The 25,685-nt window shown below is 40.4% G+C and overlaps 3 protein-coding genes across 3 annotated transcripts in view; 2 read left to right on the top strand and 1 right to left on the bottom strand.

The window, feature by feature from the left end:
- Positions 1-9,810, top strand: part of lama5 (laminin, alpha 5) — a 114,936-nt gene extending 105,126 nt beyond the window's left edge. The window contains exons 69-80 of the mRNA XM_033969102.2: positions 194-337; positions 843-973; positions 1,425-1,589; positions 1,927-2,056; positions 5,464-5,612; positions 6,160-6,352; positions 6,932-7,069; positions 7,146-7,305; positions 7,521-7,651; positions 7,720-7,813; positions 8,155-8,268; positions 9,067-9,810. Coding sequence (XP_033824993.1) covers positions 194-337; positions 843-973; positions 1,425-1,589; positions 1,927-2,056; positions 5,464-5,612; positions 6,160-6,352; positions 6,932-7,069; positions 7,146-7,305; positions 7,521-7,651; positions 7,720-7,813; positions 8,155-8,268; positions 9,067-9,215 — 1,698 coding nt within the window. The 3' untranslated portion in view covers positions 9,216-9,810. The remainder of the gene's footprint in view (positions 1-193; positions 338-842; positions 974-1,424; positions 1,590-1,926; positions 2,057-5,463; positions 5,613-6,159; positions 6,353-6,931; positions 7,070-7,145; positions 7,306-7,520; positions 7,652-7,719; positions 7,814-8,154; positions 8,269-9,066) is intronic.
- A 1,264-nt stretch (positions 9,811-11,074) lies between these two features.
- Positions 11,075-16,938, bottom strand: adrm1 (ADRM1 26S proteasome ubiquitin receptor). The gene is made up of 10 exons (XM_033969101.2): positions 16,876-16,938; positions 15,501-15,727; positions 14,764-14,880; positions 14,228-14,438; positions 13,242-13,320; positions 13,031-13,167; positions 12,805-12,930; positions 12,073-12,230; positions 11,893-11,995; positions 11,075-11,585 (listed from the first exon to the last, which is right to left on the bottom strand). The coding sequence occupies exons 2-10, from the start codon at positions 15,708-15,710 to the stop codon at positions 11,497-11,499; spliced, it is 1,230 nt and encodes a 409-aa protein (XP_033824992.1). The 5' UTR covers positions 15,711-15,727; positions 16,876-16,938; the 3' UTR covers positions 11,075-11,496.
- Positions 16,939-19,564: 2,626 nt separating this feature from the next.
- Positions 19,565-25,685, top strand: LOC117372972 (taste receptor type 1 member 1). The gene is made up of 6 exons (XM_033968830.1): positions 19,565-19,749; positions 21,935-22,229; positions 22,557-23,315; positions 23,716-23,934; positions 24,119-24,239; positions 24,760-25,685. Exons 1-6 carry the CDS (start codon positions 19,565-19,567, stop codon positions 25,683-25,685), a joined length of 2,505 nt encoding a protein of 834 aa, XP_033824721.1.

Here is a 25,685-nt window from a genome sequence, read left to right as displayed (position 1 = left end):
ATTACTCTGCAAACTGTTTTACAACCACCATAGTTGATCTATGGTGCACTATATTTATTATTTTTTACATTGTTAAAATTATGCCTATAGAAATGCCAAAAAGAACTATACTAACTATATGACATGAGAGAGTTTTGAAACAAAAGAACAAAAGAACCAAAAAAAAAAGATGGAATGTATTGTGTTCCTGCAGGTGGCGCGAGAGGCTCACTTTTCAGGGCAGAGTTACTTGGACCTGGACTTGACCAGTGTGCCCAGTCTCAGGAACAACTTCTACGCCAGCTTTAGCTTCAGAACAGATCAGAAGGACGGACTCATGTTTTACCACAGAGACTCGGTAAGGACAATTCATAATGTCCTAGCTATGATGGATTACTGAGTTTTTTTGTCTTTTTAAAGGGGACATATTATACAAAATAAACTTTTATGAGCTTTTAACCATGTTATTTCCTTACCTTACTCAGAGTTGTATTTCAATTGGTGCGTGTATGTTTGAGCAATCCTATATTGCCCTGCACTTACCCCTGTCCTCTTCCCTATATTAACTTGCATTTATGAAAACAAATGGACAAATATGCAAGGTGAAAAATGTTGTCTAGTCATTTTTAACTACAAAATTGCATAAATGCATATCTACTGCAAATTTGAAAATAAGGGTTTGTCAATTCTGCCTTTTTAACAGGAAACCAATGGATCTGTTTCTATTACTACTTCTGTTACTACATTTTAGATAGTTTACTACTAAGTACTAGGGGAAAATATGTCTCCTTTAAATCTAAAATTGATGTATCTCAAGAGTGTGTAGTATCTTGCACTAATCAATGTTGTGTATTCCCAAACAGGAGGGAGTGTGCCAGATTTTCTTAAATGAGGGACACTTAGTTGTCAGAGCAGGAAACAGTGAAATGAAGACTCAGAAGACCTATAATGATGACAACACTCACTACATCGCTCTTTACAGCAACATTAATGGGTACACCTCAGTATTTACACTATTGGCCTGTGTGAAATGTGGACACTTTTACTGGCTGTTTTACACTGTTTACATGTATTATATAATGTACATTTGTATTATAATTTTCATGCAAGGGAACTTAAGACAGTTCCTATTTTCACTCTTCTTATTAGTGAAGTCAAATATTAGCATGAGGTGGCCTTCAAGTGTTTCATAAAACTGTGACTGTGATTATATAATAGATTTGTTTTGAGGTTTGCATACTGAATACTTAATATCCCCATAATGTCATATCAGTATTAGACGTCATGCACTGTGTATGGTACTGTATATCGCTATCCAGGAGTTGTTATGTTATTACCCAGTCACATATATGTTAATATTGTGTCATGTTGTATTATAAGTGTGTGAGATCCTTGCACACAGAGTACAGGTCTGAATGTAATCCGACCCTTATGTATATGTACAGAATGCGCCTGTACATGGATGATGTGCTGGAGAAGTCTAAGGAGGGCATCTCAGTCAGCAGAGTCCCAGTAGCAGCAGCCACTTTGGGAATCACATACCTGGGTGGGACTCCTGACCAGAGCCTGGCCAACCTCACCGGCTGCATCAGCAATGTCTTTGTCAAGAGGTCAGTACACAGCATAGAGTAGTACTCACTGTTATGACCCAGCTCTGCCAGGGTCAGGGAAAGTAACAACAAACAAGATTTTAAAATGGTATCACTGATGTTTTAATTTAATGAATGAGAATGTAAATGATAAGTTAACAAAAGTGGGCTAAAATATGTACAGGAAGGGGTCAAAACAATACAACAACAACAATAACACAAATTCTAAATGTATATATTTACTTACAGATGATAACAGTTGCTTCACAAATGTAGAGTTATATTATTGTATATTGTATTGTTTTTTGTCCCTTAGTTAATAAATGTTCTCATGAATGAACCCTTTTCTCTTGTACAGAGAAAGAAGTAATCAGATGGTGCTGGATCTGCTCAAGGCCAAAGAAAACGTGAACGTCCCGATGAAGTGTCCTGCTGCCCAGAAACCTCAGCAGATCAGAGCCACACCTCCCAAACCCAGCAAGCCCAAGGTATGGGGATAAGAGGGTCATAATAATGACAAGCTTGAAACCAGTACATAAATCCAAATGAAAAACTAAGTCAAAACTAATTCAGAATCAGAATCACTTTTATTGATCCCCGAAGGGAAATTCTCTTAGTTAACAAATGCCACAACCACAGGATAGAATTTAAGAATAAGAATAAAAAGTCATTTAAATAAGAATAAAATTGTGCAATAAGAATAAGTGTCATGCAATAAGAATAAAGTGTCAAGTGTTAAACAAAATAAATAAATAGATCACCTCACAAAATCACACACTATTTACATCTATGTACAAAGTGGAATATTGGAGTATTGAAGTGTTTGGTTACAGAACGGAGTTTAACAGTTTGATGGCGACAGGCAGGAAAGATTTCCTGTGTCTCTCAGTGGAGCAGCGTGGCAGTAACAGTCTGTGGCTGAACAAGCTCTTCAGATTGGCCAGCACCTCGTGGAGGGGGTGGAGGGGAGAGTCCAGAATAGTCCTGACTTTGGTCAACATCCTCCTGTCCGACACAACAGTCAGAGAGTCCAGCTCCTCCCCCACAACATGACCAGCCTTCCTGATGATCTTATTGAGTCTATTAGTGTCCCTCGCGCGCAGACTGCTGCCCCAGCAGACCACAGCGTACATGATGGCACTGGCCACCATAGACTCATAGAACATCCTGAGCATCGTCCTGCAGATGTCAAAGGACCTCAGCCTCCTCAGGAAATAGAGGCGGCTCTGGCCCTTCTTATAGACTGCGTCCACGTTTCTGCTCCAGTCCAGTTTATTGTCCAAGTACACTCCCAAGTACTTGTACTCCTCCACCACGTCCACACTGACCCCATGGATGGAGATGGGAGTCACAGCCGCTTTGGTCCTCCTCAGGTCCACCACCAGTTCTTTTGTCTTGGTCACGTTGAGTTGAAGGTAGTTCTTCTCACTCCACGTGACAAAGTTGTCCACAACAGTCCTATACTCCCTCTCGTCACCACCGCTGATGCATCCCACCACTGCAGAGTCATCAGAAAACTTCTGAAGGTGGCAAGTCTCACTGCAGTAGCTGAAGTCCGTGGTGTAGAGAGTGAAGAGGAAGGGAGAGAGGACTGTCCCTTGTGGAGCCCCGGTGTTGCTGACCACTCTGTCTGACACACAGCCCTGTAAGCGTACATACTGTGGTCTTCCAGTGAGATAGTCCACAATCCAGGACACCAGGGAGTCCTCCACCTGCAACACCGCCAGCTTCTCAGCCAGCAGAGCCGGCCTGATGGTGTCAAAGGCACTGGAGAAGTCAAAAAACATGACCCTCACAGTGGCAGCCGGTGTGTCCAGGTGGGGGTAGACTCTGTGGAGTAGGGTCAAGATAGCGTCATCTACTCCGAGATGGGGCTGGTAGGCGAACTGGAGGGGGTCCTGCAGATGTTGGACCCTGGGCCGCAGCTGCTCCAAGACGAGTCGTTCCAGAGTCTTCATGATGTGGGAGGTCAGTGCCACAGGCCTATAGTCCTTGGGGTCGCTGGGGTGCGGCGTCTTCGGGACAGGGACGAGGCACGATGTCTTCCACAGCAGGGGGACTCTCTGAAGACTCAGGCTCAGGTTGAAGATCAGGTGCAGGACACCACTTAGCTGAGGGGCACAGTTCTTTAAGACCCTGGGACTCACTCCATCAGGCCCTGGAGCTTTGCCAGCCCTGAGTCTCAGCAGCTGTCTCTTCACCTGCTCTTCAGTGACAGTCAGTGTGGAGGTGTCAGGAGGGGGAGGGGTGGAGCTGTCGGAGGTGTGAGCAGAGTCTTCCCCTGGAGATGGGCGGGGGAGGGGGGTGGGGGAGGCTACTGGCTGGAGATGGTAGTTGCCTGCCAGTTCAAAGCGATTAAAGAAGATGTTGAACTCATTGGCTAAGTTCACATCCCCCTCAACGCCTCTCCCTCTGGTCGGCTTGTGTCCTGTGATGGCTCTCATGCCGCTCCAGACTTCCCTGATGTTATTCTGTCGGAGTCTCCCCTCCAGCTTCCTCCCATGTCTCTGTTTGGCCTTCCTCAGCTTCACCTTCAGTTCCTTCTGAGCAGACCGGGCCTCCTCCTTGTCGCCAGCTCTGTAGGCCCTCCTCTTCCTGATTAGTATGGTTTTAATGTCCTTGGTTATCCACGGCTTGTTGTTTGGATAACATTTCACAGTTCTTGCTGGGACTATTGAGTCCTCACAGAAGTTGATGTAGCTGGTGATGCAGTCGTTCAGCCCGTCCAGGTCTTCTCCATGTGGCTCCGTTAGTACAGCCCAATCAGTCTCCTCAAAACAGCACTGTAGCATCTCCATGCCCTCATCCGTCCATCTCCTCACAGTCCTTGTTGTTGGGGGAAGGCGCTTCACCAGAGGGAGGTAAGCTGCTTTGAGGTGAACCAGAATGTGATCAGACCCCCCCAATGGGGGCAGTGGTGTGGCCAGGTATGCATTCCTGACATTAGCATAACAAAGGTCTAATGTCCTTTCCTCCCTGGTGGGACAGTTCACAAACTGGTGAAAATGGGAGAGAGTCTTGTCCAAACTAACATGGTTGAAGTCCCCAGAAATCACAATGAGAGCAGTAGGGTGAACCGTCTGTATCCGGGCCACAACTGCGTGAATGGCGTCACAGGCGCTGCGAGGGTTGGCTGAGGGGGGTGTGTAGACTCCAACAAAAACAACATGAGAGAACTCTCGGCAAATAATAGGGACGTAGTCCAACAGTACATAGTTCCACATCAGGGCTGCAGATCCGTTCCTTTACGGTGATGTGGTTAGGACTGCACCAGCGGTGGTTGACGAGCAGAGCGAGGCCTCCCCCGCGGCTCTTACCGGTGCTGGCGCGGTCTCTGTCTGCCCTGACTGTAGAGAAGCCCGCGATGGTCACGTTGTCATCTGGGACGTCTTCATGCAGCCATGTCTCCGTAAAACACATCAGGCTGCACTCTCGATATTCCCTCTGACTCTGGGCTAGCGCTGTGAGTTCGTCCATCTTATTTGCGAGTGACCTCACGTTACCCATCACGATGGAGGGGAGACTCGGCTTGTACTTCTGTCTCTGTTGTTTTGCTGCAATCCTCCTCCGTCGTAGCTTTTTACTCCCTCTGCAGCCCCTGTGCGCTCGTCTTCTGCAGAACTCGGGGATAGCATGCCGGCTCTCGGTGTTTACAGCTGCTCCATTGTTTAGGCTGATCAGCTGATCTCGTGTGTACTGGAGACGCATGGCGACTTGTAAAGTTCCAGCAACTTGTAAAGGAGCTATCAAAAGTCGCCAAAACCCACCAGTATGTGTTCAATATGGTTACTAATCAAGTGTCCAAAAGTAATTAAAGCATGATTAATATTTGCAGTTCTAATGAATATAACATATGTTGATGTTTTACCATGTTTGAATTTGTTTGTTCTTCCAGGGTAAGAACAGGAAGCCATCAGGGTCTCGCAGCAGAACTGCCCGAGACTCGTGTCAGTCGGAGCAGGCACAGGTGGAGCCTGGGGCCTCTCACTTCAGTGGATCCACTCACAGCTACCACAAATATGACGCACTCAACCTCAACTCACTGTGAGTAGTACTAAACTCTATTTGAGTCGTACAACTGTATTTGTTTTATTATATATTTCTGACTGATATTTGGGTGCCTGTAGCAGAATTGTTGGTTGTGAACTCCCCCCCAATTAAAACAAACAAAAGTAAAGTTATATTTTTTTTTTTGTCTTCATTGTATTTTTTTTCTTCAGTAACTTCAGTCATTCAAATTTTTGTAATTTTAGACCATGTACATATTTATTTTTGACACTGACTGCATTTACATGCAAAAAAAAGATTATTATCTGAATTCTGGAATAATACAATTATTGAAATGTTATATAAACATCTGATTTCATTCTGATTTTTCACACCTGTGCAGGTTTTGTTAAGGAAAATATGCAAAAAATAAACACACACCAAAAGATGTAATTATTGGGTTATCTGATTATTCTAGTTATCTGTTTTGTACTGGCCCTGTGCAGGTACCCAGTGTAATGTAATGCTTGTATATTAAACCTCCAAAGACATGCACTTTATAATTCGCTTTCTGTTTTGTTTTGTTTTTTTGCATTTTTTCCAGGCCCCACATCTCTTTGGCCTTGAGGATCAATTCATCTGATGGCCTGGTCCTCCACGCAGGTGGTGGGCGCCGCAGTAAAACAGTGATGTCGCTGCGTGTTTCAGAAGGACATCTGCAGCTGCTGCTGGATGGAGGCAAGAAGAAGATCACTCAGCGCAGTCGCAAGAAGTACAACGACGGCCAGTGGCACACGGTAACCCACAGGGAGAAGGAGGAGTCGTACTAGTAGTATCAAGTGTAGTAGCAAGAGCATAAGAACCTACAGTGTTTTCAGTTATGTTTAATCAAATAATTAGTAATTCATAATTAGTAAAAATAGAAGTATTAGTGCTCTGAAACAAATGTGTTCAATTTTGTTGATTCTTTGAAAGCCTTGATTTAAGTTTTGCGACAATCCTACTACTTGTGAAGGTGACCGCTTCAAAAAGTAATAAAAATGGATTTGGTGGGGCAAAATGATGAAAATAGGATTTTTGCATAGCACCAATTTTAAACAAAATATATAAAACAATATAATAAGTCCTCAAAATGTTGCATATAGCTGGAAGCTGAAAGCCATGAATACCATCCTGTCTTTCAGTAGACTATAGACCTACACTAGGTCTAAGTGCATTGTTATTTAATAGGCCCAAATGGCTGTGCAGTACGACCAAAAATAGGACAGGCGGCCACCCACTAGTAAAACTAATACGTACTATATGTACTAATTACATTATCCTTAGTGTACTCATTGATCCCACAGTTGTTGACTTTCCCCTGGCTGTTGTCTCAGGTGTTCATAAAGCGTGAGGGGGAGAGGCTGAGTCTGGTGGTGGATGGTATCAGCGCTCAGTCCAAGAGGATCCCAGGAGGAGACAAGACTAAACTGTCTGGACCTCTGTATATTGGAGGATTGCCCCCCACTTTCACTGTAAGAGATTGTCTTACAAATATATTGTATTAAGGACATATGTTACATTTTACTGACCCTCCTGTATGTTATCCAGGCCCCTGGCTCCAGTGGGTTTGTGGGCTGTGTCAGAGACCTGATGCTAAATGATGCTCCGGCAGAACATCCCACACAGAGCCAGGGAACAGTGCCCTGTTTCAAGCAGCCGCTCCAGCCCGGGGCCTACTTCTCTGGACGGGGGGGACACATCGCTATAGGTAATAGCGTGATACTTAGACTTTCCGTGTATTAAAGAAAATACGCATTTATAGTGTGATTGAAATAAATTGTTACATTTCATTTCTAACATTTCTTGTACATGCAGTTATTGATTACCAAAGAAACATTCTTATAAATGTTATAAATAATATATATAAATAATTTGTTGCTGATATACATACAATACATTGCATATGTTTTTTTCTCTCTCCAGGCGAGTCCTTGGTGCTTGGAGAGGACTTTAACATTAAGCTCGAGGTCCGCCCGGTCTCATTCTCTGGGCTACTGTTGCATGCTGGGACATCGGCTAACCACTATCTGACCATGGTGCTAAATCAGGGAGAGGTAAGACTTCATACACACCTTACACTTTATATATGTACATATATGTAATATGTGTCCTATGTCTGCAGGTGATGGTATCTATGAACAGTGGGACAGGCGACCTGTTCACCTCCTTTTCCCCTGAAGAGTCTCTGTGTAACGGCCGCTGGCACACACTCACTGGTACTTTTCTTAAACATTAATAATAATTCTAACTTAAAGAAGACATTTTAAGCTTTTTCAGGTAATTATTGAAGTAAAACATAAGTAGACCATTTGTATTTTGTCCACCGCAAACCTCAAATCTCAATATTGGTCTAAAATGGATTCATAATAGAAACAGGTCCATGGTTTTCTGAAAAGCCTCAAATTCAGAAAACTTACAGGATTTCTCAAACAAGCGAGTAAGCTGATGATGAGGGGACACTGTTTAATACAAATTCTGTCAAGACAAAATGCTTCACTGTAGGTGCCACATGTGAACCCTTCCATATCTGATCTCTAATGTTTTATTGTTGTTTCAGTGATGAAGAAGAACAACATCCTCACCCTCTATGTGGACTCAGAGCAGAGCGTTAGCCCCAAACATAATGCCTCAGCTGGGGGTAAAGAGACATTGTACGTGGGGGGAGTGCCAGGTGCGTTCATTTGTGCATACTTTTTGGCTCTTACTCTCAGATGTGGCACAACCTTTGTTAATTACTTGGTGTGTAACAAGGTCCAAATCTCAAAATATGTTAATATTTCTGGTTTGTCCTTAAGAAGTGTTAAATAACATTTTCTTCAAGTTGGCTGCATTTTTTGCTGTTGCATTATAATGAAGTAAAGTATTTAAGACTCAGCAGCTTACATTTAAATATATATATATATATATATATATATATATTTTTACATGAGGATAGCCCCCTTTAGATGAACCATCGCTTTTTCGAGTCTACACTTGTAACCAAGAGTGGGAAGCAACTTATTACCAATATTCATGTTACTGTAATTGAGTAGTTTTTTTAGGCAGTTGTACTTTTTTGAGCAGATGTTTAAACATTTATCTGTATACTGTCCACGCAATTGAAATTACCTACTTTTTTTTATCATTGAGGTTACATAGTACAAATCCCAATCATCCCAATCCATGGCTGTCTCATTGTTAAACCTACAAAACCTTGTCTAAACCTACAAATAGCTTTAGCATTAAACAGTATTATTAATACATTTTTTGTGGAAGATTGACTTGCTAAAATTACATAAAAAGTAAGTAGTAATTTTATAGTACTACAGTTTGCTTATTACAGTTTACAATGCAATATTACAATTACAACCCAATTTAACCTGTTCACATCACAATACCTTTGCTCAGTATTTTAAATATTATTGCTGAAATGCTTTGTGCATCATTTTGTTTTTTGCTTATTAATTCCTGTCCCTCATTTGTCCTGTAGGTGCTGTCACAGTACCAAACCTCCCTGAAAACCTGCCTTCGTTCCACGGCTGTATCCGCCTGATCTCAGTGAACCACCGGGTGGCACCGTTGTCCAAACCCCTCTCTGTGCACGGTGCAGTGGGGACACAAGGCTGCCCTCACATGTAGTTCTGTCCACTGTCTCTCTTTCACATTCCCAAATTCAAACATGGTGGTGGGTGTCCAGATACTGTAGCTAATTTAAATTTTATATATTTTAATATTTATTATTTTTTGCAAAAGAAGTGTATATTTTATATTTTCCATGATGTTTTTTTGCATAATTACTAGTTGTGTTAAATGTGCTACAGGGTGCTACTACAGTGACAGCTCAGACATGCACTGGTGTAAGATACAGTGATTACATTTTAAAAGAGTAAAACATGTACATTTTTGTAAATAAATGAAAAAATGTGTTGAGTTTCTGCAAAAGAGAATTGTTGATTTTGAAAGTAAATTTAGCATTTTTTTTTTTAAATTCCAAATACTCTTGATTGAATATGTAGTCATAGGTGGGTAGTACTCAGTTACATTTACTTTTCAGAGCAGTTCTCTTGCAGCATACTTTTACTCCTATTTGAGTAATATTTTTATTGAAGTAACAGTACTCTTATTTGAGTAAAGGTTTTGGTTACTCTTCTCACTGTAAGTCTACAAGTAACAAAAGGTTTATGTTTTTGAACATTTGTGGTTTTTTGCACCACTTCTTCAGATACAATTTAGTTTGTCTCATTTTTGTCCTTTGAAAATACCAGATTTTGTGCATGACTTAATGTTTTGTCTTTCCATTTACATTTTTGGCTACTCTATTCACCTCTGCACATAGTTGTATATGGATGTTTTTATATTATTCAGCTTATATAAAGCCTACATTTTGTTTCAATTATATGAAATATTGAAACAGTTTTTAAAATTACTACACTGGGCTTTATGTAACAAAAAAGCAACATTTATGATTTTGTATTTCTACCTTAATTTTTAAATCAAAATTTCAACATATCACAGTCACATGTAGTAAATTGTTTTTGTGGAGGATGTATGAAAACCTAGTCGCAGCACTGTGAACTCTCTTTGAGCCTTGGCAATAGCATCAATATAGAAAATAATATAAATGGTGTTTTGGTTTTTTTCATATTGGGACATTTTGAGGAACACCTCACACTAGGGTTTAAAGTGACCTGAAATTTGACTTTTTAGCTTTAATAAAATGTCTCTTTCATGTATTTTATTTATTATGTCAGTGTGTACATTTTTGGAAAATAAACATTCTACCTTTAACTTTTAACTATTCAGTTGGTGGTAGGGTAGTATTAGTCTAAATTACAAAGTAAAAAGAAACCTATTTCATATATATTTGTACTTTAAAACTTCAGCTACTTATGTGCTATAGTTGTATTTATACTTGTTTTAGGTCACTTTTTACTAGTGTTGAATGCAAACTAAAGGCTGGACATGTAAATAATGTTGATATGTGCTAGAATTACTAAATTTTGAGGCTTATTCATATTTACCATCCGCTGATTTTTAAGTGAACATACTTTGAATTTGGCTCATTTCTGCTATTGCTCTGGTAAAAACAGCATCTGAATTTTAAAACTTCTAAACAATTTTATACAAAATTTAAATGTATGCAATGTAACCACTCACAGTAAAAATAAGCTGTTCCTCTCACGTCCCTCTCCCTACATTGTTGTATAATAAAAGTGTTTTCATATAAAAATTGGGATTTTTTTTTTTTTAATAATCATTACGGTTCGATTTATCTATCCATTATCCAAAATGCAGTAATGTAATAAAAGTCAGGGCATTCTTTAGGTATTTCAAAATCTACAAATTTAAAATAATTTACCAGGTATTTCTCAATTGAATGTCTTGACTGCTTCTAGTTTTGAGTCAAGGTTTGGGCATTATAACTTCATCATAAGTTAGTATCAGTGCCTTATTAAGATCCAAACCTATGCAAAAAAATAAATAAATAAAGATACAAGTTTATTCTACCAATTTTATTAAATGAATCACCAAAGTCCCCAAACTATAAAGAATACCCTGTCAAAGTCAGCTACAGACATAGGCTCAGAAACAACAGAAACACGGAAATACTGTCAAATTCAAACATGAAGAAATTTGAATGTTGTGAGCCTGATTCCTCCATCGAGTCATACAAAATGGAAACCACACTGGGCTGACATTAAATATGATGTCTGCTACAGTTTGTCCTGAGGTGAAGAAAGTTGCCATTAGTGCTGAATGATTTAAGGCAACAATGAAAGTAGGCTTATTAATTATAGTAATAATTTTTAAGTGAAAAAAGTTATTCATTTTCACAGAATCGGACAATTGAATAACAACAAACGCTCAGAACATCTTGCTGAATCACACATGAACTGTATTTAAGGCTTGGTGCAGGGGTCTAGTCCAGGGCCATGTCTTCATCATCGTTCTTCTTGTCTTTGGCCTCTCCTTTGCTATCCTGCATGGCTTTGGCAAATGCCTCCACATCTGACACATAAAATAAGTGTGAAGTTTACTTTGAAAACTATAATCAAATTAAAATGGATATTTTCAACATGAATGACAAATAGAATTTAAAATGATTAGACATATTTGTATCCATGTGCAGTGCTTAGACTTTAACCGTCTCTAAGAAAACAAAATCTGTTGTTTCCAACAATTGTGGCCCTAAGAGCTGCATTTACTGCACTACAGGGGTTAGACAAATTTGGCTTTATTACATGAAAAAAATAAGTTGCTGTTCCTTTTAAAGTGAATGGATTGTAAACAGATAGGTGTACAAAGATATCCTAACCTCCTCTGTTGGCAGCGTCCACAGCATCAGCAGGCAGTCCAAACTGGCTCATGAGAGGTCCTAGCTGCCCGGAGGCCAGGGCACTGGAGAACATGCTCATGGACTGGACAGGATGAGCACAGTCAGTACATATGTTACACATATTCATTCCATAGAGCAGTGGTAAAGAGGGAGAAGTACCTGCTGGAACTGAGGTGAGCTGAGTGTGTTCTGGATCTGCTCCGCGCTCTGGGGCAGGCTCTCTCCACTTGGCAGGAATGGCAGCAGTCTCTGCTGCACCTCTGGGTTCGAGAGGATCGGAGCCATCATCTCTGGGGTGCACACGCTTGCTAGGTCCACTAGAGGGAAACACACTTTTATTGGGCTTTGTCCCTCTATGCAATCCATAGAGTCGAGTTTTGGTGCCACTGGCTACAGAATGGAGCTCCACTATGTCAAAAAACTACATTTTAAATCATAGTTACATGGTTAATTTGGGGAAGGTTAGGTTATGAGTTAGGGGTCAATAACAGAGTTAAACTACTCCACTCTCCCATCGGTTGCAGCAAGACCCTGCTTACTAAGTCATCCAGATTGGTTCAAATTACTCCCCCTGTCAGTGCCCCCCTAGAAAACAAGAAGCTACTTCTCAAGGGGATCATCTGTTTGCATCATGAAATATCAAATGACTGGGTTCAAAAGAAGTCAAGTCTCATCAAAAAATTGCTTGCCCAGAGCACCGTTTGAATTAGAAATTAAAAATGTACTATATCACTGCAGAGATAGGTCTGTAGTTAAAGGAGGTATTTTATGAAGAATTTATTTGTGGTTCGCTGTGATAAAAGTAATTTGCCTGTCTCTTCTGTGCCTCTTTATTATATCAAAGACAAGTCTAACCTGTCCCTTTAAATATAATCTATGTACTTGTGTCACCTGCAGATCCCTGAGCGCCCGCTGGGACGTTCATGGTGGCCAAAATGTTCTGGAGGTCACTGAGCTGAATGGGCTGGTGAGGGGGGCTGCCTGCAGAGGCCGGGGCCACAGGGGGCGCTGCTGAGGCTATGGCATACAAACATCAATGGTTAGGGAATACTACTAGGATTAGTACTACTACAACAACAGTTATGCGTAATGAAGCATAAAGAGATGATCGAAGTACCTGGAGTAGTGGTTGTAGCTCCCCCGGCGGTTGCAGCCGAAGCAGCGGCAGGAGTAACAGAGGGCGTGGCCTGAGACGAGCTGACTCTCGGTGCCGCAGTGGAGGAAGGAGTGGCAGCGGCCGACTGACTACGAGAGCTGTAACACCCAAGATTGAAGAAAGATGTGATTGAAAGTACGATTTCAAACTACTGTGTTGTTTCTGCACTGACCTGGAGGAGGAGCTGCTGGTTGCTGGTCCGCCACTGCCCAAGAGGTTAGCAAGTCCTGGTCCGGCTAAAGCTCCCAGACCTCCAGGGACAAAGCAAATATAGTCACAAAAACAGAAAAAATTAAATTTTACTAAATGACATTATTGTCTTGTCATGACAATATAAAGACATTGGCAAACTTGTAATCGTTATACTTGATTTAACTGAATAAAAACATTGATTTTTAAGTGTCTTCATATAATACAGGGTGTCCATAAAGCCTCTTTACAATTTTAAAATTTAATTACAAAAGACAATTTATATGATATATTAACTGAATTTGTTCTATTCTACTCAGTAATTATAACGTTTTTAATCACACTGCATTTTTGGTCAATTATTGGTCCATTTTTTCCCACGAGAGCTCAATTACAGTAAATGTCTAGCTTGAACTTTTGACTGAATATGTGGCACCACAACTGCAGGGCCTTAAACCAACCATCATTTTCCAGCAAGTTGTCTCACCACATTGGGGACTGCATGTTTCTGAGTTCCTCAATCACGCATTTCCAGACCAGTGGATTGGTAGAGATGGTTCACCAGATATCACACATCTGGATTTCTTTCTTTGGGGCTATATTAAAGATATTGTGTATCGAACAATGATACAGGACATTACTGAACTAAAGCAAAAGATATCAGATGCAATTGCAACCATTGATGAGGCTATGCTAAAGCGAACACGGCAAGAAATCAACTACCATCTTGATGTGCCTCGTGACTAATGGTGCCCATACGCAGGTGTATTAAATAAGATTTAAAAAAAAGTCTGACTAAGATATCTTATCAATTGCCTTTGTAATAAATGTTTTTGTTATGGACACCCTTTACATCACTTTATGAAACATTTTTTTTAAGTCCAATGATAGATTACACTAGGTTGTAAATAGATATTGTAAATAAATAAAGGCCCTAAATACTAGTCTTGTATAGGAGTGCTCCCTCACCCAGTCCTCCCAGACCGGTGGGCCCTATGAGCTGCATGAGCTGATTGTGGCTCATATTTCCCAGAAGGTTCTGCAGACCGCCCTCTCCTCCCAGGGCTGACAGCTCGTGGCCACTGCCTCCTCCGCTGCCTGGGGCCCCGGGGATCGGAGGGTTGTTCAAGTACTCATTCACTTTACGGCAGTATTCCTCGTCTTTGTCTGTCTTTGGCTCCTGGACACAAAGGAAAGAGAAAAAGGTTGTGATTCTATTAATAATTATTATATAAAATAAAACCTAATGATTAAAATCAATAATTCTGGCTAGTACTAGTAGGGAAATGTTTGTCATTTGTTTCTAGTACGATAAGATTTGAGGTTGAATAAGTAACTCCTAAGCCTCAATAGATACTGGCTAACTTATTTAAGTATTTAATTCTGTATTTTGTTCCTTGCAGCTTATGTTTTTAATTATATGGTTTTCTGCAGTAATATATCATACTCCAAAATGTGTAACTGTGTCAGGTCTAGCTCCTCCCGTCTCCTCTGCATGTGCTGACCTGCATCCAGAAGAAGAGCCTCTTGGAGCCAGCCTTGAACTTGAGCACATAGACTCGGCCTGTGGTGCACTGAGACACTCTCTTAAACTCACAGTCATCAGGGAAGATGATCAGGTCCTGAAAACAAGAGACAAACACACTTCAATTAAGGATCACAAACAACATTTGTCACCATTATCAATCTTTGTTTTGATGTGTAAAAGTAGGCCATGTGGTAGTCAGCATCTCAATTACATCTCCATGGTGGCGGATCAGCCAACAGACAAGTTACATGGTGTACCTTTAATTAAAACAGCTGTTTTTATTTACATTTGGATGCTAAATGTGATTACATTTCTTTATATTTCATTACTTTATTGTGAAGGCTGAATTAAATAGTGGCTTTACCATTAGTATTAATGAGCAACAGAACTTTGTTTATCAAACAAACATTTAATTTTTAAAGAAAGTGCACAATGGCTCTAGAAGATGTACCGTGAGATTTACATATCGTTATACCCCTAATTACAACTACAAAATTATCACAATATGCATCTCACAGTCCGATATTTATTGCCAGAATAAGAGACAAACAGAATTGTAAAAAGCAATTTTAAAGCAAAAAGTTCTCTTAAAGAGACTATGGTGTGAATCTTTATTGTCATAATCCCAAGAATTAATATATAAAAAGATATTTCTTTGTCTTTGTGCTTCTTTTTAAGTAATACCACAAGTATGCTTTGTAGAAGATTACTCACATCATCCACATTGCCGGTGGTCCTGTCCTTCCAGCAGAAATGGATGAGCGAGTCGTCTGACTGTTGGATGTATACCATTCCTTTGCGTTTGTCTGGAGTCACCACGTTTCCCTTCAGGGTCATCTTTCCAGCCCGGAACTCCACCAGGTACTTACTGGAGCTGCCCCTGGAGCCGCTCACCAGACTGGGGAAGAGGGCACCGGACGACATCTTAGGAACACCAGGGACTAAAATTGAACAAGAGAAAAATAGACACACATCAGTAAATTTTGCTCAGGAAAGTTCAATGTAAAAAGATTCAATTGTATTGGCTGATGCAATAATTGAAGAAAAAAAATACACCGCAACAATGTTTTCCACTTTACTGAAATTTACAGTTTTTCAGTAAGATGGACAAAAAGGCAAATTCTATTAATCATTTTCCTTATTTGGTCTTTTGTTCGGTTAGTGTTACATTTTGTTTTTGTTTAATTTACCTAAAATTATTTGGCCAAGTATGGTAAAATATATCAATACAAAAACATAGTTATTGAATGCTGCATCTTTTTTTTTTCATGTTCGCAGCCCTAGTACAATGTAAAGCTTGTATGGAAATTACTTTTTCCGGTGGTTATTGATGTGACATTCGTGCCATCACCACCTCATTTTTATAAAAGAGCAGAATCTTTTTCTAAAGTGTATGCATTTTTATAGTGATTAACACTGAACCAACACAAGAAACAGCACAGAAGCAGAGCAAGTAACACTAGTGAGAGCTTTGTGTGCAAAACATATTTGGCATCATATTAACAGTTAGTATTGAAATTATTATCATTGTAGTACAATGTTTTAAAATTTAGATTAGACTTACCGATAATTACAGGTATTTAAGAGAAAGTTATTAATTAATGGACATGGCCAGATCTTCCTGGGTTTCTGCAGAGCTCTACCAATAATACCAGTTGATTTATGCCATAATGCATTTCCAAATGGTCAGACTGTATAGAGCAGGTCTGGGGATGGACAGGCACATTCTGAACATGTCCAGACTCTTCCTGAGGTCAAAATGTGTTGTATCACACAGATTAAAACAACTCTTTTACAACAACTATTTTAGAACGCTCTCATAATGTTAAGGTATTTTGTTCAGGATGTTTATTACACTGCATAATAAAAAAGAATAGCTGTCGCTGCCTTACATACTAGCCCCAATGCTAACGTTAGCCCGTGACTTGGCTAAAACCGAAAAATCACTTAAGACACTTTTAGTTCACTTTTATGGGCGAAATCAACTCCAAAATACAATCCAATAACATCTTTTGAATATAGCGGACGTAATAACTAGCGGGCAAAGCAGATCGTCAAGGCGAAATACAGAAAAGTGTTGTTTTATTACCTCAAAGTTAGCGTTAAATGTTGACAACTTTTCCTGACACGGAACGTGGGCTGTAGCGGAAGTGACGTCGGAAGTAGTTCCTTTATTTTATTTTATTTTATTTTTTGTTGTTTATATATATATTTTTTGTTTGCTTGTTTTGTTTTATTTTCTTTGTTTGTTTAGTTGGGTTAGTTTGAGCCAGAAAATCATTTTATATTAAATTACAACAGACCCATCTAAAATAGGACTCTTTATTTTCTTCTTTCTTTCTTTATTTATTTAATTGAATGTTTAATTTTCCTGAACAAATGTATGGAAAAAGTAGGCTACTGATGTGTGAAAAGTTTGTGAATGGTGAAATCAGCCTCCATTTTATCAAGATTATGCTAGACAAAACAAAATAGATAAAATAAATAAATATCCAAATAACCTACTTAATAAAATAATAAACATTTACTTAGACTTTACATATATATATTTTTGTTATTTTTTTATTTTTTTATCATGACGATTATCCAATCAGAAATGACTCTCTTATTTGGGTTGTTGAAATACAGTTGGTTTAAACCTAAAAGTACTCTCTCTGAATATTAAACCCCAGCATATGTAACCAATCCTTAATCAGTGCTAGCAGAGCCTCTGCAGCTCAAGGAGTGAATTCTGAAAGTTCAGCTTTCACATATTGCCTGTCCATATAGATGAGGAAAAAAAGCCTCTATCTGCCGGTTAAGACACCGTCAACCCAGGTTCAGTTGTGTAGTAAGCCTAGTTTTTTGTTTTGTTTTTAAACATGAGTGAATAGGCTACATACTATTTTAAAACTACTACTAGTTTAAAAATACAAACTCTCAAAATGAGATACTACATCAGCACACACCAGGAAACTGATGTCTGATGGAATAGGCTATGTAGTGGCAGAACTTCCTTTTGTGTGGGGATTTACGGCTTTTTTCTCAGAACAGACCCTGAGTGCACGCCAAAACAAGTTACTTTAAGGAGAAACACATTTACATACAACACACATCAAAACAATGGCAACAAACAATGATGCTATAGCTATGTCATTTTGCATTTTAAGTCAGCCAATGGCTAGTTTTCACAACAATCACATGGTGAAGGTGGTCCCCCGGGCTGGTGTCTCATAACTGCCTCTCTGGCCTCTCCTGGGAGGCGGGGATCAGGGTTCTATAGAACTTTGATCATTCATTTAGTCAACAGAACTAACGTGAAAAGTCAAAATGGAACTAAAGGCAGGCCTGCAAAAGAACCACTAGAGGGCTCTGTGACTCTTTTAGATGATGTGAATCAAGCCAAATGTATGTGTGTGTATATATATATATATATATATATATATATATATATATATATATATATATATATATATATATATATATATAATTTTGATGCCACATATTCAGTCAAAAGATAGACATGTACAGTGATTGGGCTCTCATGGAAGAAAAATGGAATTAATTAATAGAACAAATATCATTGATATATCTTATCAATTGCCTTTGTAATTCAATTAAAAAATTGTAAAGAGACTTTATGGACACCTTGTACATTGAGTGGCCTACATCCATATCGATATATACATTAGAACTGTGCTCTTGTGTTTTAAAGAAAGCACTGCCAAAACTTATAGGCATGCTATACTTGACGACATTATCCCTGTACTGGCTTCATATGCAGTATTCAATAGAGTAACGTGCACTTGTGAAAACAGCACAAATAAAGCATATGGTAGTATGTCACAATACAACCATAAGAACATAAGATAATTTTTTTTAACACTAACATTATATAACTCTAAAATCTAACATTGTGAAATCCATAATGTGAGTAAAAAGGTTGAATTCCAGTGTTAGTTATTGCAGTGCATTTGCATATATTTTCTCATAATTTGCTTTGTTGAATCTTGTCAAAACAAAACTTATGCAAATGTCCCACAGGTGCCTTCAACAGAATCCGCCTCAAATGTCACCAATATACAAATCTAGGCTCCACTGCGGTCTGTGATGTGGTGGACCTTTAGACTTGAGTTACTACAAAACACATTGCATTATTGTTGATAAGGTTTCTTTACAAAATACAAAATTTTGGATGGTATTTGATCACAGAAACCTCATCAACAGTATAATGTGTTTTGTTGTAACTGATGTTCTCTTGGTGTTGCTGCCCACTGCTTCAGCAATACTGATTCTTTGACCAACTCAAACATGGGGAATCTCACCTGCTTTGTTGGTGCAGAATGCAATGAGAAATGTGGCTAAAGAGGCCATAAAGAACACTTAAATGTATAACACGATGTTGTTAGTAATTGTGTCACTGCTCTTCAAGCTTTGTGTATGTTACAGTAAGTTCTAGTAAGTTATCTGTATGATGTGTATAAGCTACGTAAAAATTAAATGTGAAAATGTAAACACACCCAGGACAGAAAACTACAATCATTCCTCTCATTTTATCACCTAAACAGTGGTATCCACTTCTTGTTCAAACATTTCCTTAACCAAAACGATATGGTTTGTGTATTTTGCTAATGGGGTGGACACAACCGTCAGAAACATTTGCAAATGTGAATGCAAACTTTACTCAACCAGAACACAAAGCAAATCTGCAGCCCTCATCCATTCAACTACACTAGGTGAACACGCTCCCTTGATACATTTGAAGATACACAGAAGAAGACACAGAGACTGAAGGGGACATGTGGGTCCCAGAGATCCTGGCACTGTTCTGGTTCCTGGTCCAGTTCACAAATGCAGAGTTGGACTATGTCTCTAATAAACAGGGCTTGTATCTGAGAGGAGACCATAGCCTTGCAGGGTTGTTTCCTCTCTTTAAAACCGACGATGACAGTAATGGTCAGCCAGCTTTGGAGCCATGCAACAAGTAAGTACAATAGAAGGCTGTATCTTTTGGGTTTAATTTTTGTACAGTAGTTATACAGAAAATATTATTTCTGTGAACTCTGATTATTTCTGCTTTGTCTTTACTGCGCTCTAACGAATATTACATTATGAACATCTTTGTGCAAAGGTAAAATATTAGTTTAATTATACATGTTAAATTATTAAGGTTCTTTCTAGGTAGCCTAGAGATCTTTGGTCAGACTTTCTAGAAAAACACTAAGGCTGAGAATGATAAAGTGACACTGTGACTGACTGTGAGCTATGGTACAACAGCAAGCACACTAAAGGCCTAATGAGTGCCACAGACTGATGATTACGATTAAGTTGCATCAAATTGGTATACATTTTTGCATCAAGAGTTAACTAAAAGTTTTTTCTGCACTTGAACTTCAATATTTCATAAATTTTCAGGCAATATACTATACATTTTTTAACTATGATTGCTTATGTTAACCCATTGTACTTTCATTAACAAAGGGTATAGCAGAAGACTTCATGGACCTCCAGAGAGTAATGGAAAAATAGGTTATGGGACTGTCAATGTACAAAAAATGCAAAACCCAAAGCATTCTCTTATAATTTTAAAATGCCTTCATTAATTGTGGCATTTTGTAATAGACCTCACTGAGCTCCAATAAGTGTCAACATGCAGGCCCCCCAATGATGAGAGAGTTAATAAAGATATTCGTCCATTTTCTTCCACTTATCCGGGCTGGGTCGTGGGGGCAGCAGTCTAAGCAGGGACTCCCAGACATCCCTCACCGCAGACACATCCTCCAGCTCCTCTGGTGGCACTCCAAAGTATTCCCAGGCCAGCTCAGGGACACAGTCTCTCCAGAGGGTCCTGGGTCTTTCCCAGGGCCTCCTCCCGGTGGCATATGCCTGGACCATCTAACTAGAGTCTCAGCTGACTCCGCTTGACATGGAGGAGCAGCACCTCTACTCCAAGCTCTTCCCGTGTGACAAAGCTCCTCACCCTGTCTCTAAGGGTAAATCGAGAGTTTTGCCTTTCAACTCAGCTCCTTTTTCACCACAACAGTCCGATATAGTGACCGCATCACTGTGGACACTGCACCGATCTGCCTGTCAATCTCATGCTCCATCCTTCTCTTATCCATGAACAAGACCCTGAGATACTTGAACTCCTCCACTTGAGGCAAGGACTCACCACCCACCCAGACAGGGCAAGCCACCTTTTTCCGGTCAAGAAACATGGCCTCAGATTTGGAGGAACTGATTCTCATCCCAGCCGCTTCACACTTGGCTGCAAACTGCCCCAGTGCATGTTGCAGGTCCTGGCTCGATGAAGCCATCAGGACAACATCATCTGCAAACAGCAGAGACAAGATCCTGTGGCCTCTGAACCAGACTCTCTCCATCCCCTGGCTGGTCTATAAATACAATGAACAGACCTGGTGACAAAGGGCAGCCCTGGCGGAGTCCAACATGCACTGGGAACAGGGGTGACTTACTGCTGGCAATGTGAACACAGATCCTGCTCCAGTCATACAGGGAGGGGACAGCCCTTAGCAAAGGCCACCACGAGGGACACGGTCGAATGCCTTCTCCAGATCGATAAACCACCTGTGAACTGGTTGGGCAAACTCCCATGAACCCTCAAGCACTTGACAAAGAGGATAGAGCTGGTCCAGTGTTCTGTGACCGGTACAAAAACCACACTGCTCCTCCTGAATGTGAGGTTCTACTACCAGTCACATTCTCCTCTCCAGTACCCTAGAAAAGACCTTACAGGGAAGGCTGAGAAGTGTGATTCCCCTGTAGTTGGAACACATCCTCCGGTCCTCATTCTTAAACAGAGGGACCACCACCCCGAGTGCCATGTGATGTTGCAGAGACATGTCAGCTAAGACAGCTGGATGGACATCGTCCACCCCTGGAGCCTTGCCACCGAGGAGCTTGCCAACCACCTCAGTGACTTCAGCCAGGGTGATGGATGAGTCCGACTCCAGGTCCCCAGTCTTTGCTTCCTCCTCGGAAGACATAACAGTGGGATGGAGGAGCTCCTCAAAGTGTTCCTTCCCAGCCACCAGGCTCCAGGGTAGGCCCCGGTAATGCCAGTCCGAGCGACGTAACTGGTCTTGATTGCATTAATAAATATATGCGTTTTGTATTTAATTTCAATAAACTTGACTTGATGTTTCCAGAGGGAAACCGAACAAACATGGCTTCCACTTGATGCAGGCCATGCGCTTCACTGTGGAGCAGATCAACAATAGCTCCCTGCTCCCCGGAGTGACGCTCGGATACCAGATCTATGACATCTGCTCCATCTCCGCAAGCATCCTGGCCACGCTGGACTTGCTTGTGCACCAACAGGGAGGAGGCGAGGCAGAGGTGAACCAGAAGGGGAGCAGGGAGTTTGTGGCTGTCATAGGACCGGACAGCAGCAGCAACAGTTTCACTCCAGCCGCTCTTCTGGGGGCATATCTCATGCCACAGGTGAGGGACTGAAGTAGTGATTAAAGGTGCACTATGTGACTTTTCTGTTGGGGGGGTCCATTCACTGCTTGTCTCCATGAAGTTGTTATTGCTATCTAACTTTAAACACATTTACCTCCTTAACAAAAGGACAGTCCAATAGATTTAACAGTGGTAATGGTAAAGAGGAGAGGATGGAGAGTCTAAGAGTATGAAGATTCTGAGAGGCTGATGGTTTGGCTGCTAGGATTGATGTGGGGCTGAGAATTTAGTTGAAATTGCAGATTGAATGTGAGGCAAACAATACAGTATGAATCTTCTGGCCCTATTATGTCCCTTTTGTTTCAGATCTCTTACGAAGCTTCAAACGAATTACTCAGTGACAAGAACCTGTACCCATCCTTCTTCCGAACCATTCCCAGTGACAAAAACCAAGTGACGGCCATGATCCAGATTTTGATCCGCTTCAACTGGACATGGATTGCTCTTCTGGGAAGCGACAATGATTACGGTTTACAGGGAATGCAGAGTTTAGCCAAACAAGCTCCTTCCCATGGCATCTGCATAGCTTATCAGGGTATCATTCCATCTGCTTCGGACAAAACAGCGCAACAGATGAGAAACATGGTGGACAGTATACTCACGACTAAAGTTAACACAATAGTGGCATTTTCAAGTAAGAGTAAATTGAGTGGGTTTGTGCCGTACGTTATCGAGAAAAATCTAACCAATAAAGTGTGGTTAGGAACTGAAGATTGGTCAGTGGCTACTCTAATTTCAACCATATCAGGAGTCCAGAAGATTGGGACAGTGATAGGAATATCTGTAAAAAATGCAGATGTACAAGGGTTTGCTGAATTTGAGAAGAGAGATGTAGAGAAGTCCATGCAATACAATGGAAGTAAAGATGGTGAGAGTTCAGAAAATGTGTGTCTGCAAAGCACTGATCTGTATAGTATGGCCATAAATAACTATTCACTGGAGACATATGACCTGACCTCTTCATTTAACGTGTACAAAGCGGTGTACGCAGTGGCCCACGCACTTCATACGCTGCTAAAGTGTGATTCAAAAAACTGCAGCAACAGGACAGTGCAGCCCTGGGAGGTAAGAAGATTTTATTTCGATTTATTTTATTTAATGTATAGGCTAAAATAGACTTTGACTGGAAAGCACATCATGCAATCATTTCTAAATTCTCATTTTGGTAGCTTCCAAAATTTGTTGTAGCCTAAGTTTTGTTTGAGTATCTTTTTAGTTAAAATGGGCCTCTCATTTAGTGTGAGTATTGTATTGGAATTTCTGATTACCACAAGAGTTACAGACACGTTTACCCACTAGTTCAGTTCCTAGATGCCATTGTTAAGATACTTCATCCACCTTGTATGATTTAGTTTTGACTGTCTGATTAGTGGTATTAAGAGAGGAGTTTGTCAGCTAAAAAGATATATATTTCTTCTAAGATGCTAAGAATAATTAGATTTTGATTTGTTTCTCTCGCCCACAGCTTCTTCCCTGGTTGAAAAGGGTGCGATTCTCTGTAGACAACACTTCAGTTTATTTTGATCACAATGGGGACCCGCCCACAGGATATGACATAGTGACTTGGATCTGGAGGGGCAATGCGTGGTCACTGAGACTGCTGGGATCTTTCAGTCCAGACCCCATCTCACTGACCATAAATGAAGATCTCATTGAGTGGCATAACACTGAAGCAGTTGACAAAGCAACACAGGTTTGACATTTTTACTGTCAAGCCTGTAGAAATATATCTTTAAAGTTACTTAAAATTGTGCTAGAGAAATAAAGCATCTCCCCTTGCCCCCTTCCCTGGTTTTATTTCTTAATTCTAGAAATTGGAGGCAGATATGCCAAGACAGAGATGATTATGTGTTTCTGGTTCTATTCAGGTGCCATTGTCAATCTGCTCTACCCCCTGTCCCACTGGACACAAGAAGATCTTGACTGGACAACACAGCTGCTGTTTTGACTGCCAGGCCTGTCCTGCTGCCCACTTCCTCAATATATCTGGTAACCCTTATGACAAAATGAAGATGCATTGTGACTGAATACCTTTGCCAATCATTCAGAAATCATTCACTTAACCTGATTAAGAAAGGAAGAATGGCCAGAAAAACGTAATGGGCCTGTACCTGTTTTTCCACATGTTTGAGCAAAATTTGTCCCTTTTGCCCCAGTACAGATATAATGAATAAGCAGTTTTGGGGTCAAAGTAAGTCAGCTATCTGCTGTCTGCATCTAATTATAAAGTGTTTTATTGTCCAAGAACCAGGAAGTGCTTGGTTAGTATTGTCGTTAGCTTTACCACTGTGTCCTCTGTCTGTTGTGGAACGTGCTTATAAACTCATCGCAGTGAATAATTGCTCTGAATGCATGGGTAAGTGTGGAAAAAACTCAATGCAAACCCTTTAAAATGAACTAGTTTTTTTATTTATTTTTTATTTTAAGATATAAAAATTTGGTACATTGTCTTTAAATTGTTCAATCAACAATCTCATCGCCACCCCTTCCTCTTAATCTTTCTCCTCAGATCCTACTGATTGTCAGCCATGTCCTGCTGTGAAATGGGCCCCTGAGAAAAGTGAGCATTGCTTGGACCGAACAGTGTTACTCCTGTCTTGGGATGACCCTCTGGCAATCGCCCTTCTCTTCTTCATGGCCTGCTGTCTCTTCATGACAATCAGCTCCGCCATCATCCTGCTGCTCCACATCACTACACCGGTCGCCAAATCCGCCGGTGGTCGAACGTGCCTCCTTATGCTCGCCGCTCTGACTTTAGCAGCTCTGAGTTCATTGTGCCACTTCGGACACCCTTCTCAGTTGGGATGTTTGCTAAAACACCCTTTATTTATATTCAGTTTTACTGTGTGCTTAGCTGCCATTACCGTTCGCGCCTTCCAAGTGGTTTGCATTTTTAAATTTGCTTCTAAGCTCCCTCCTACTTATGACAGGTGGGCCAAAAACAATGGGCCAGAATGGACTATTTTCATTGTATCTTTTGCAATCCTTGTCATTTCTATTTTGCGAGTTGGTGTAGACCCACCAAAGCCATCTAAAGATTTTGCATTTTACTACCATAGCATAGTCCTGGAGTGTAGCAATACCTTATCCATTGGATCAGTAGTGGAGGTTGCTTATGTCTCGATACTTAGTATGCTATGTTTTTTCTTCAGCTACCTAGGTAAAGACCTTCCAGCCAATTACAACGAGGCTAAGTGTGTAACCTTTAGCTTGATGGTGTATATGATATCCTGGATTAGCTTCTTTACACTGCATTTGATTAGCAGGGGTCCGTTCACAATGGCCGCCCACGTCTTTGCGATTCTATTCAGCGTTTTGGCTTTTTATGGCGGTTACTTCCTTCCTAAAATCTATATTATTGTTTTAAAACCAGAGCTGAACACCACTGCCCACTTCCAGAATTGTATCCAAATGTACACCATGAGCAAACAATGA

This window comes from Periophthalmus magnuspinnatus, chromosome 7 (genome assembly GCF_009829125.3).
Source record: "Periophthalmus magnuspinnatus isolate fPerMag1 chromosome 7, fPerMag1.2.pri, whole genome shotgun sequence".
NCBI lineage: Eukaryota > Metazoa > Chordata > Actinopteri > Gobiiformes > Gobiidae > Periophthalmus > Periophthalmus magnuspinnatus.
This window is presented reverse-complemented; position numbering and strand designations above follow the sequence as displayed.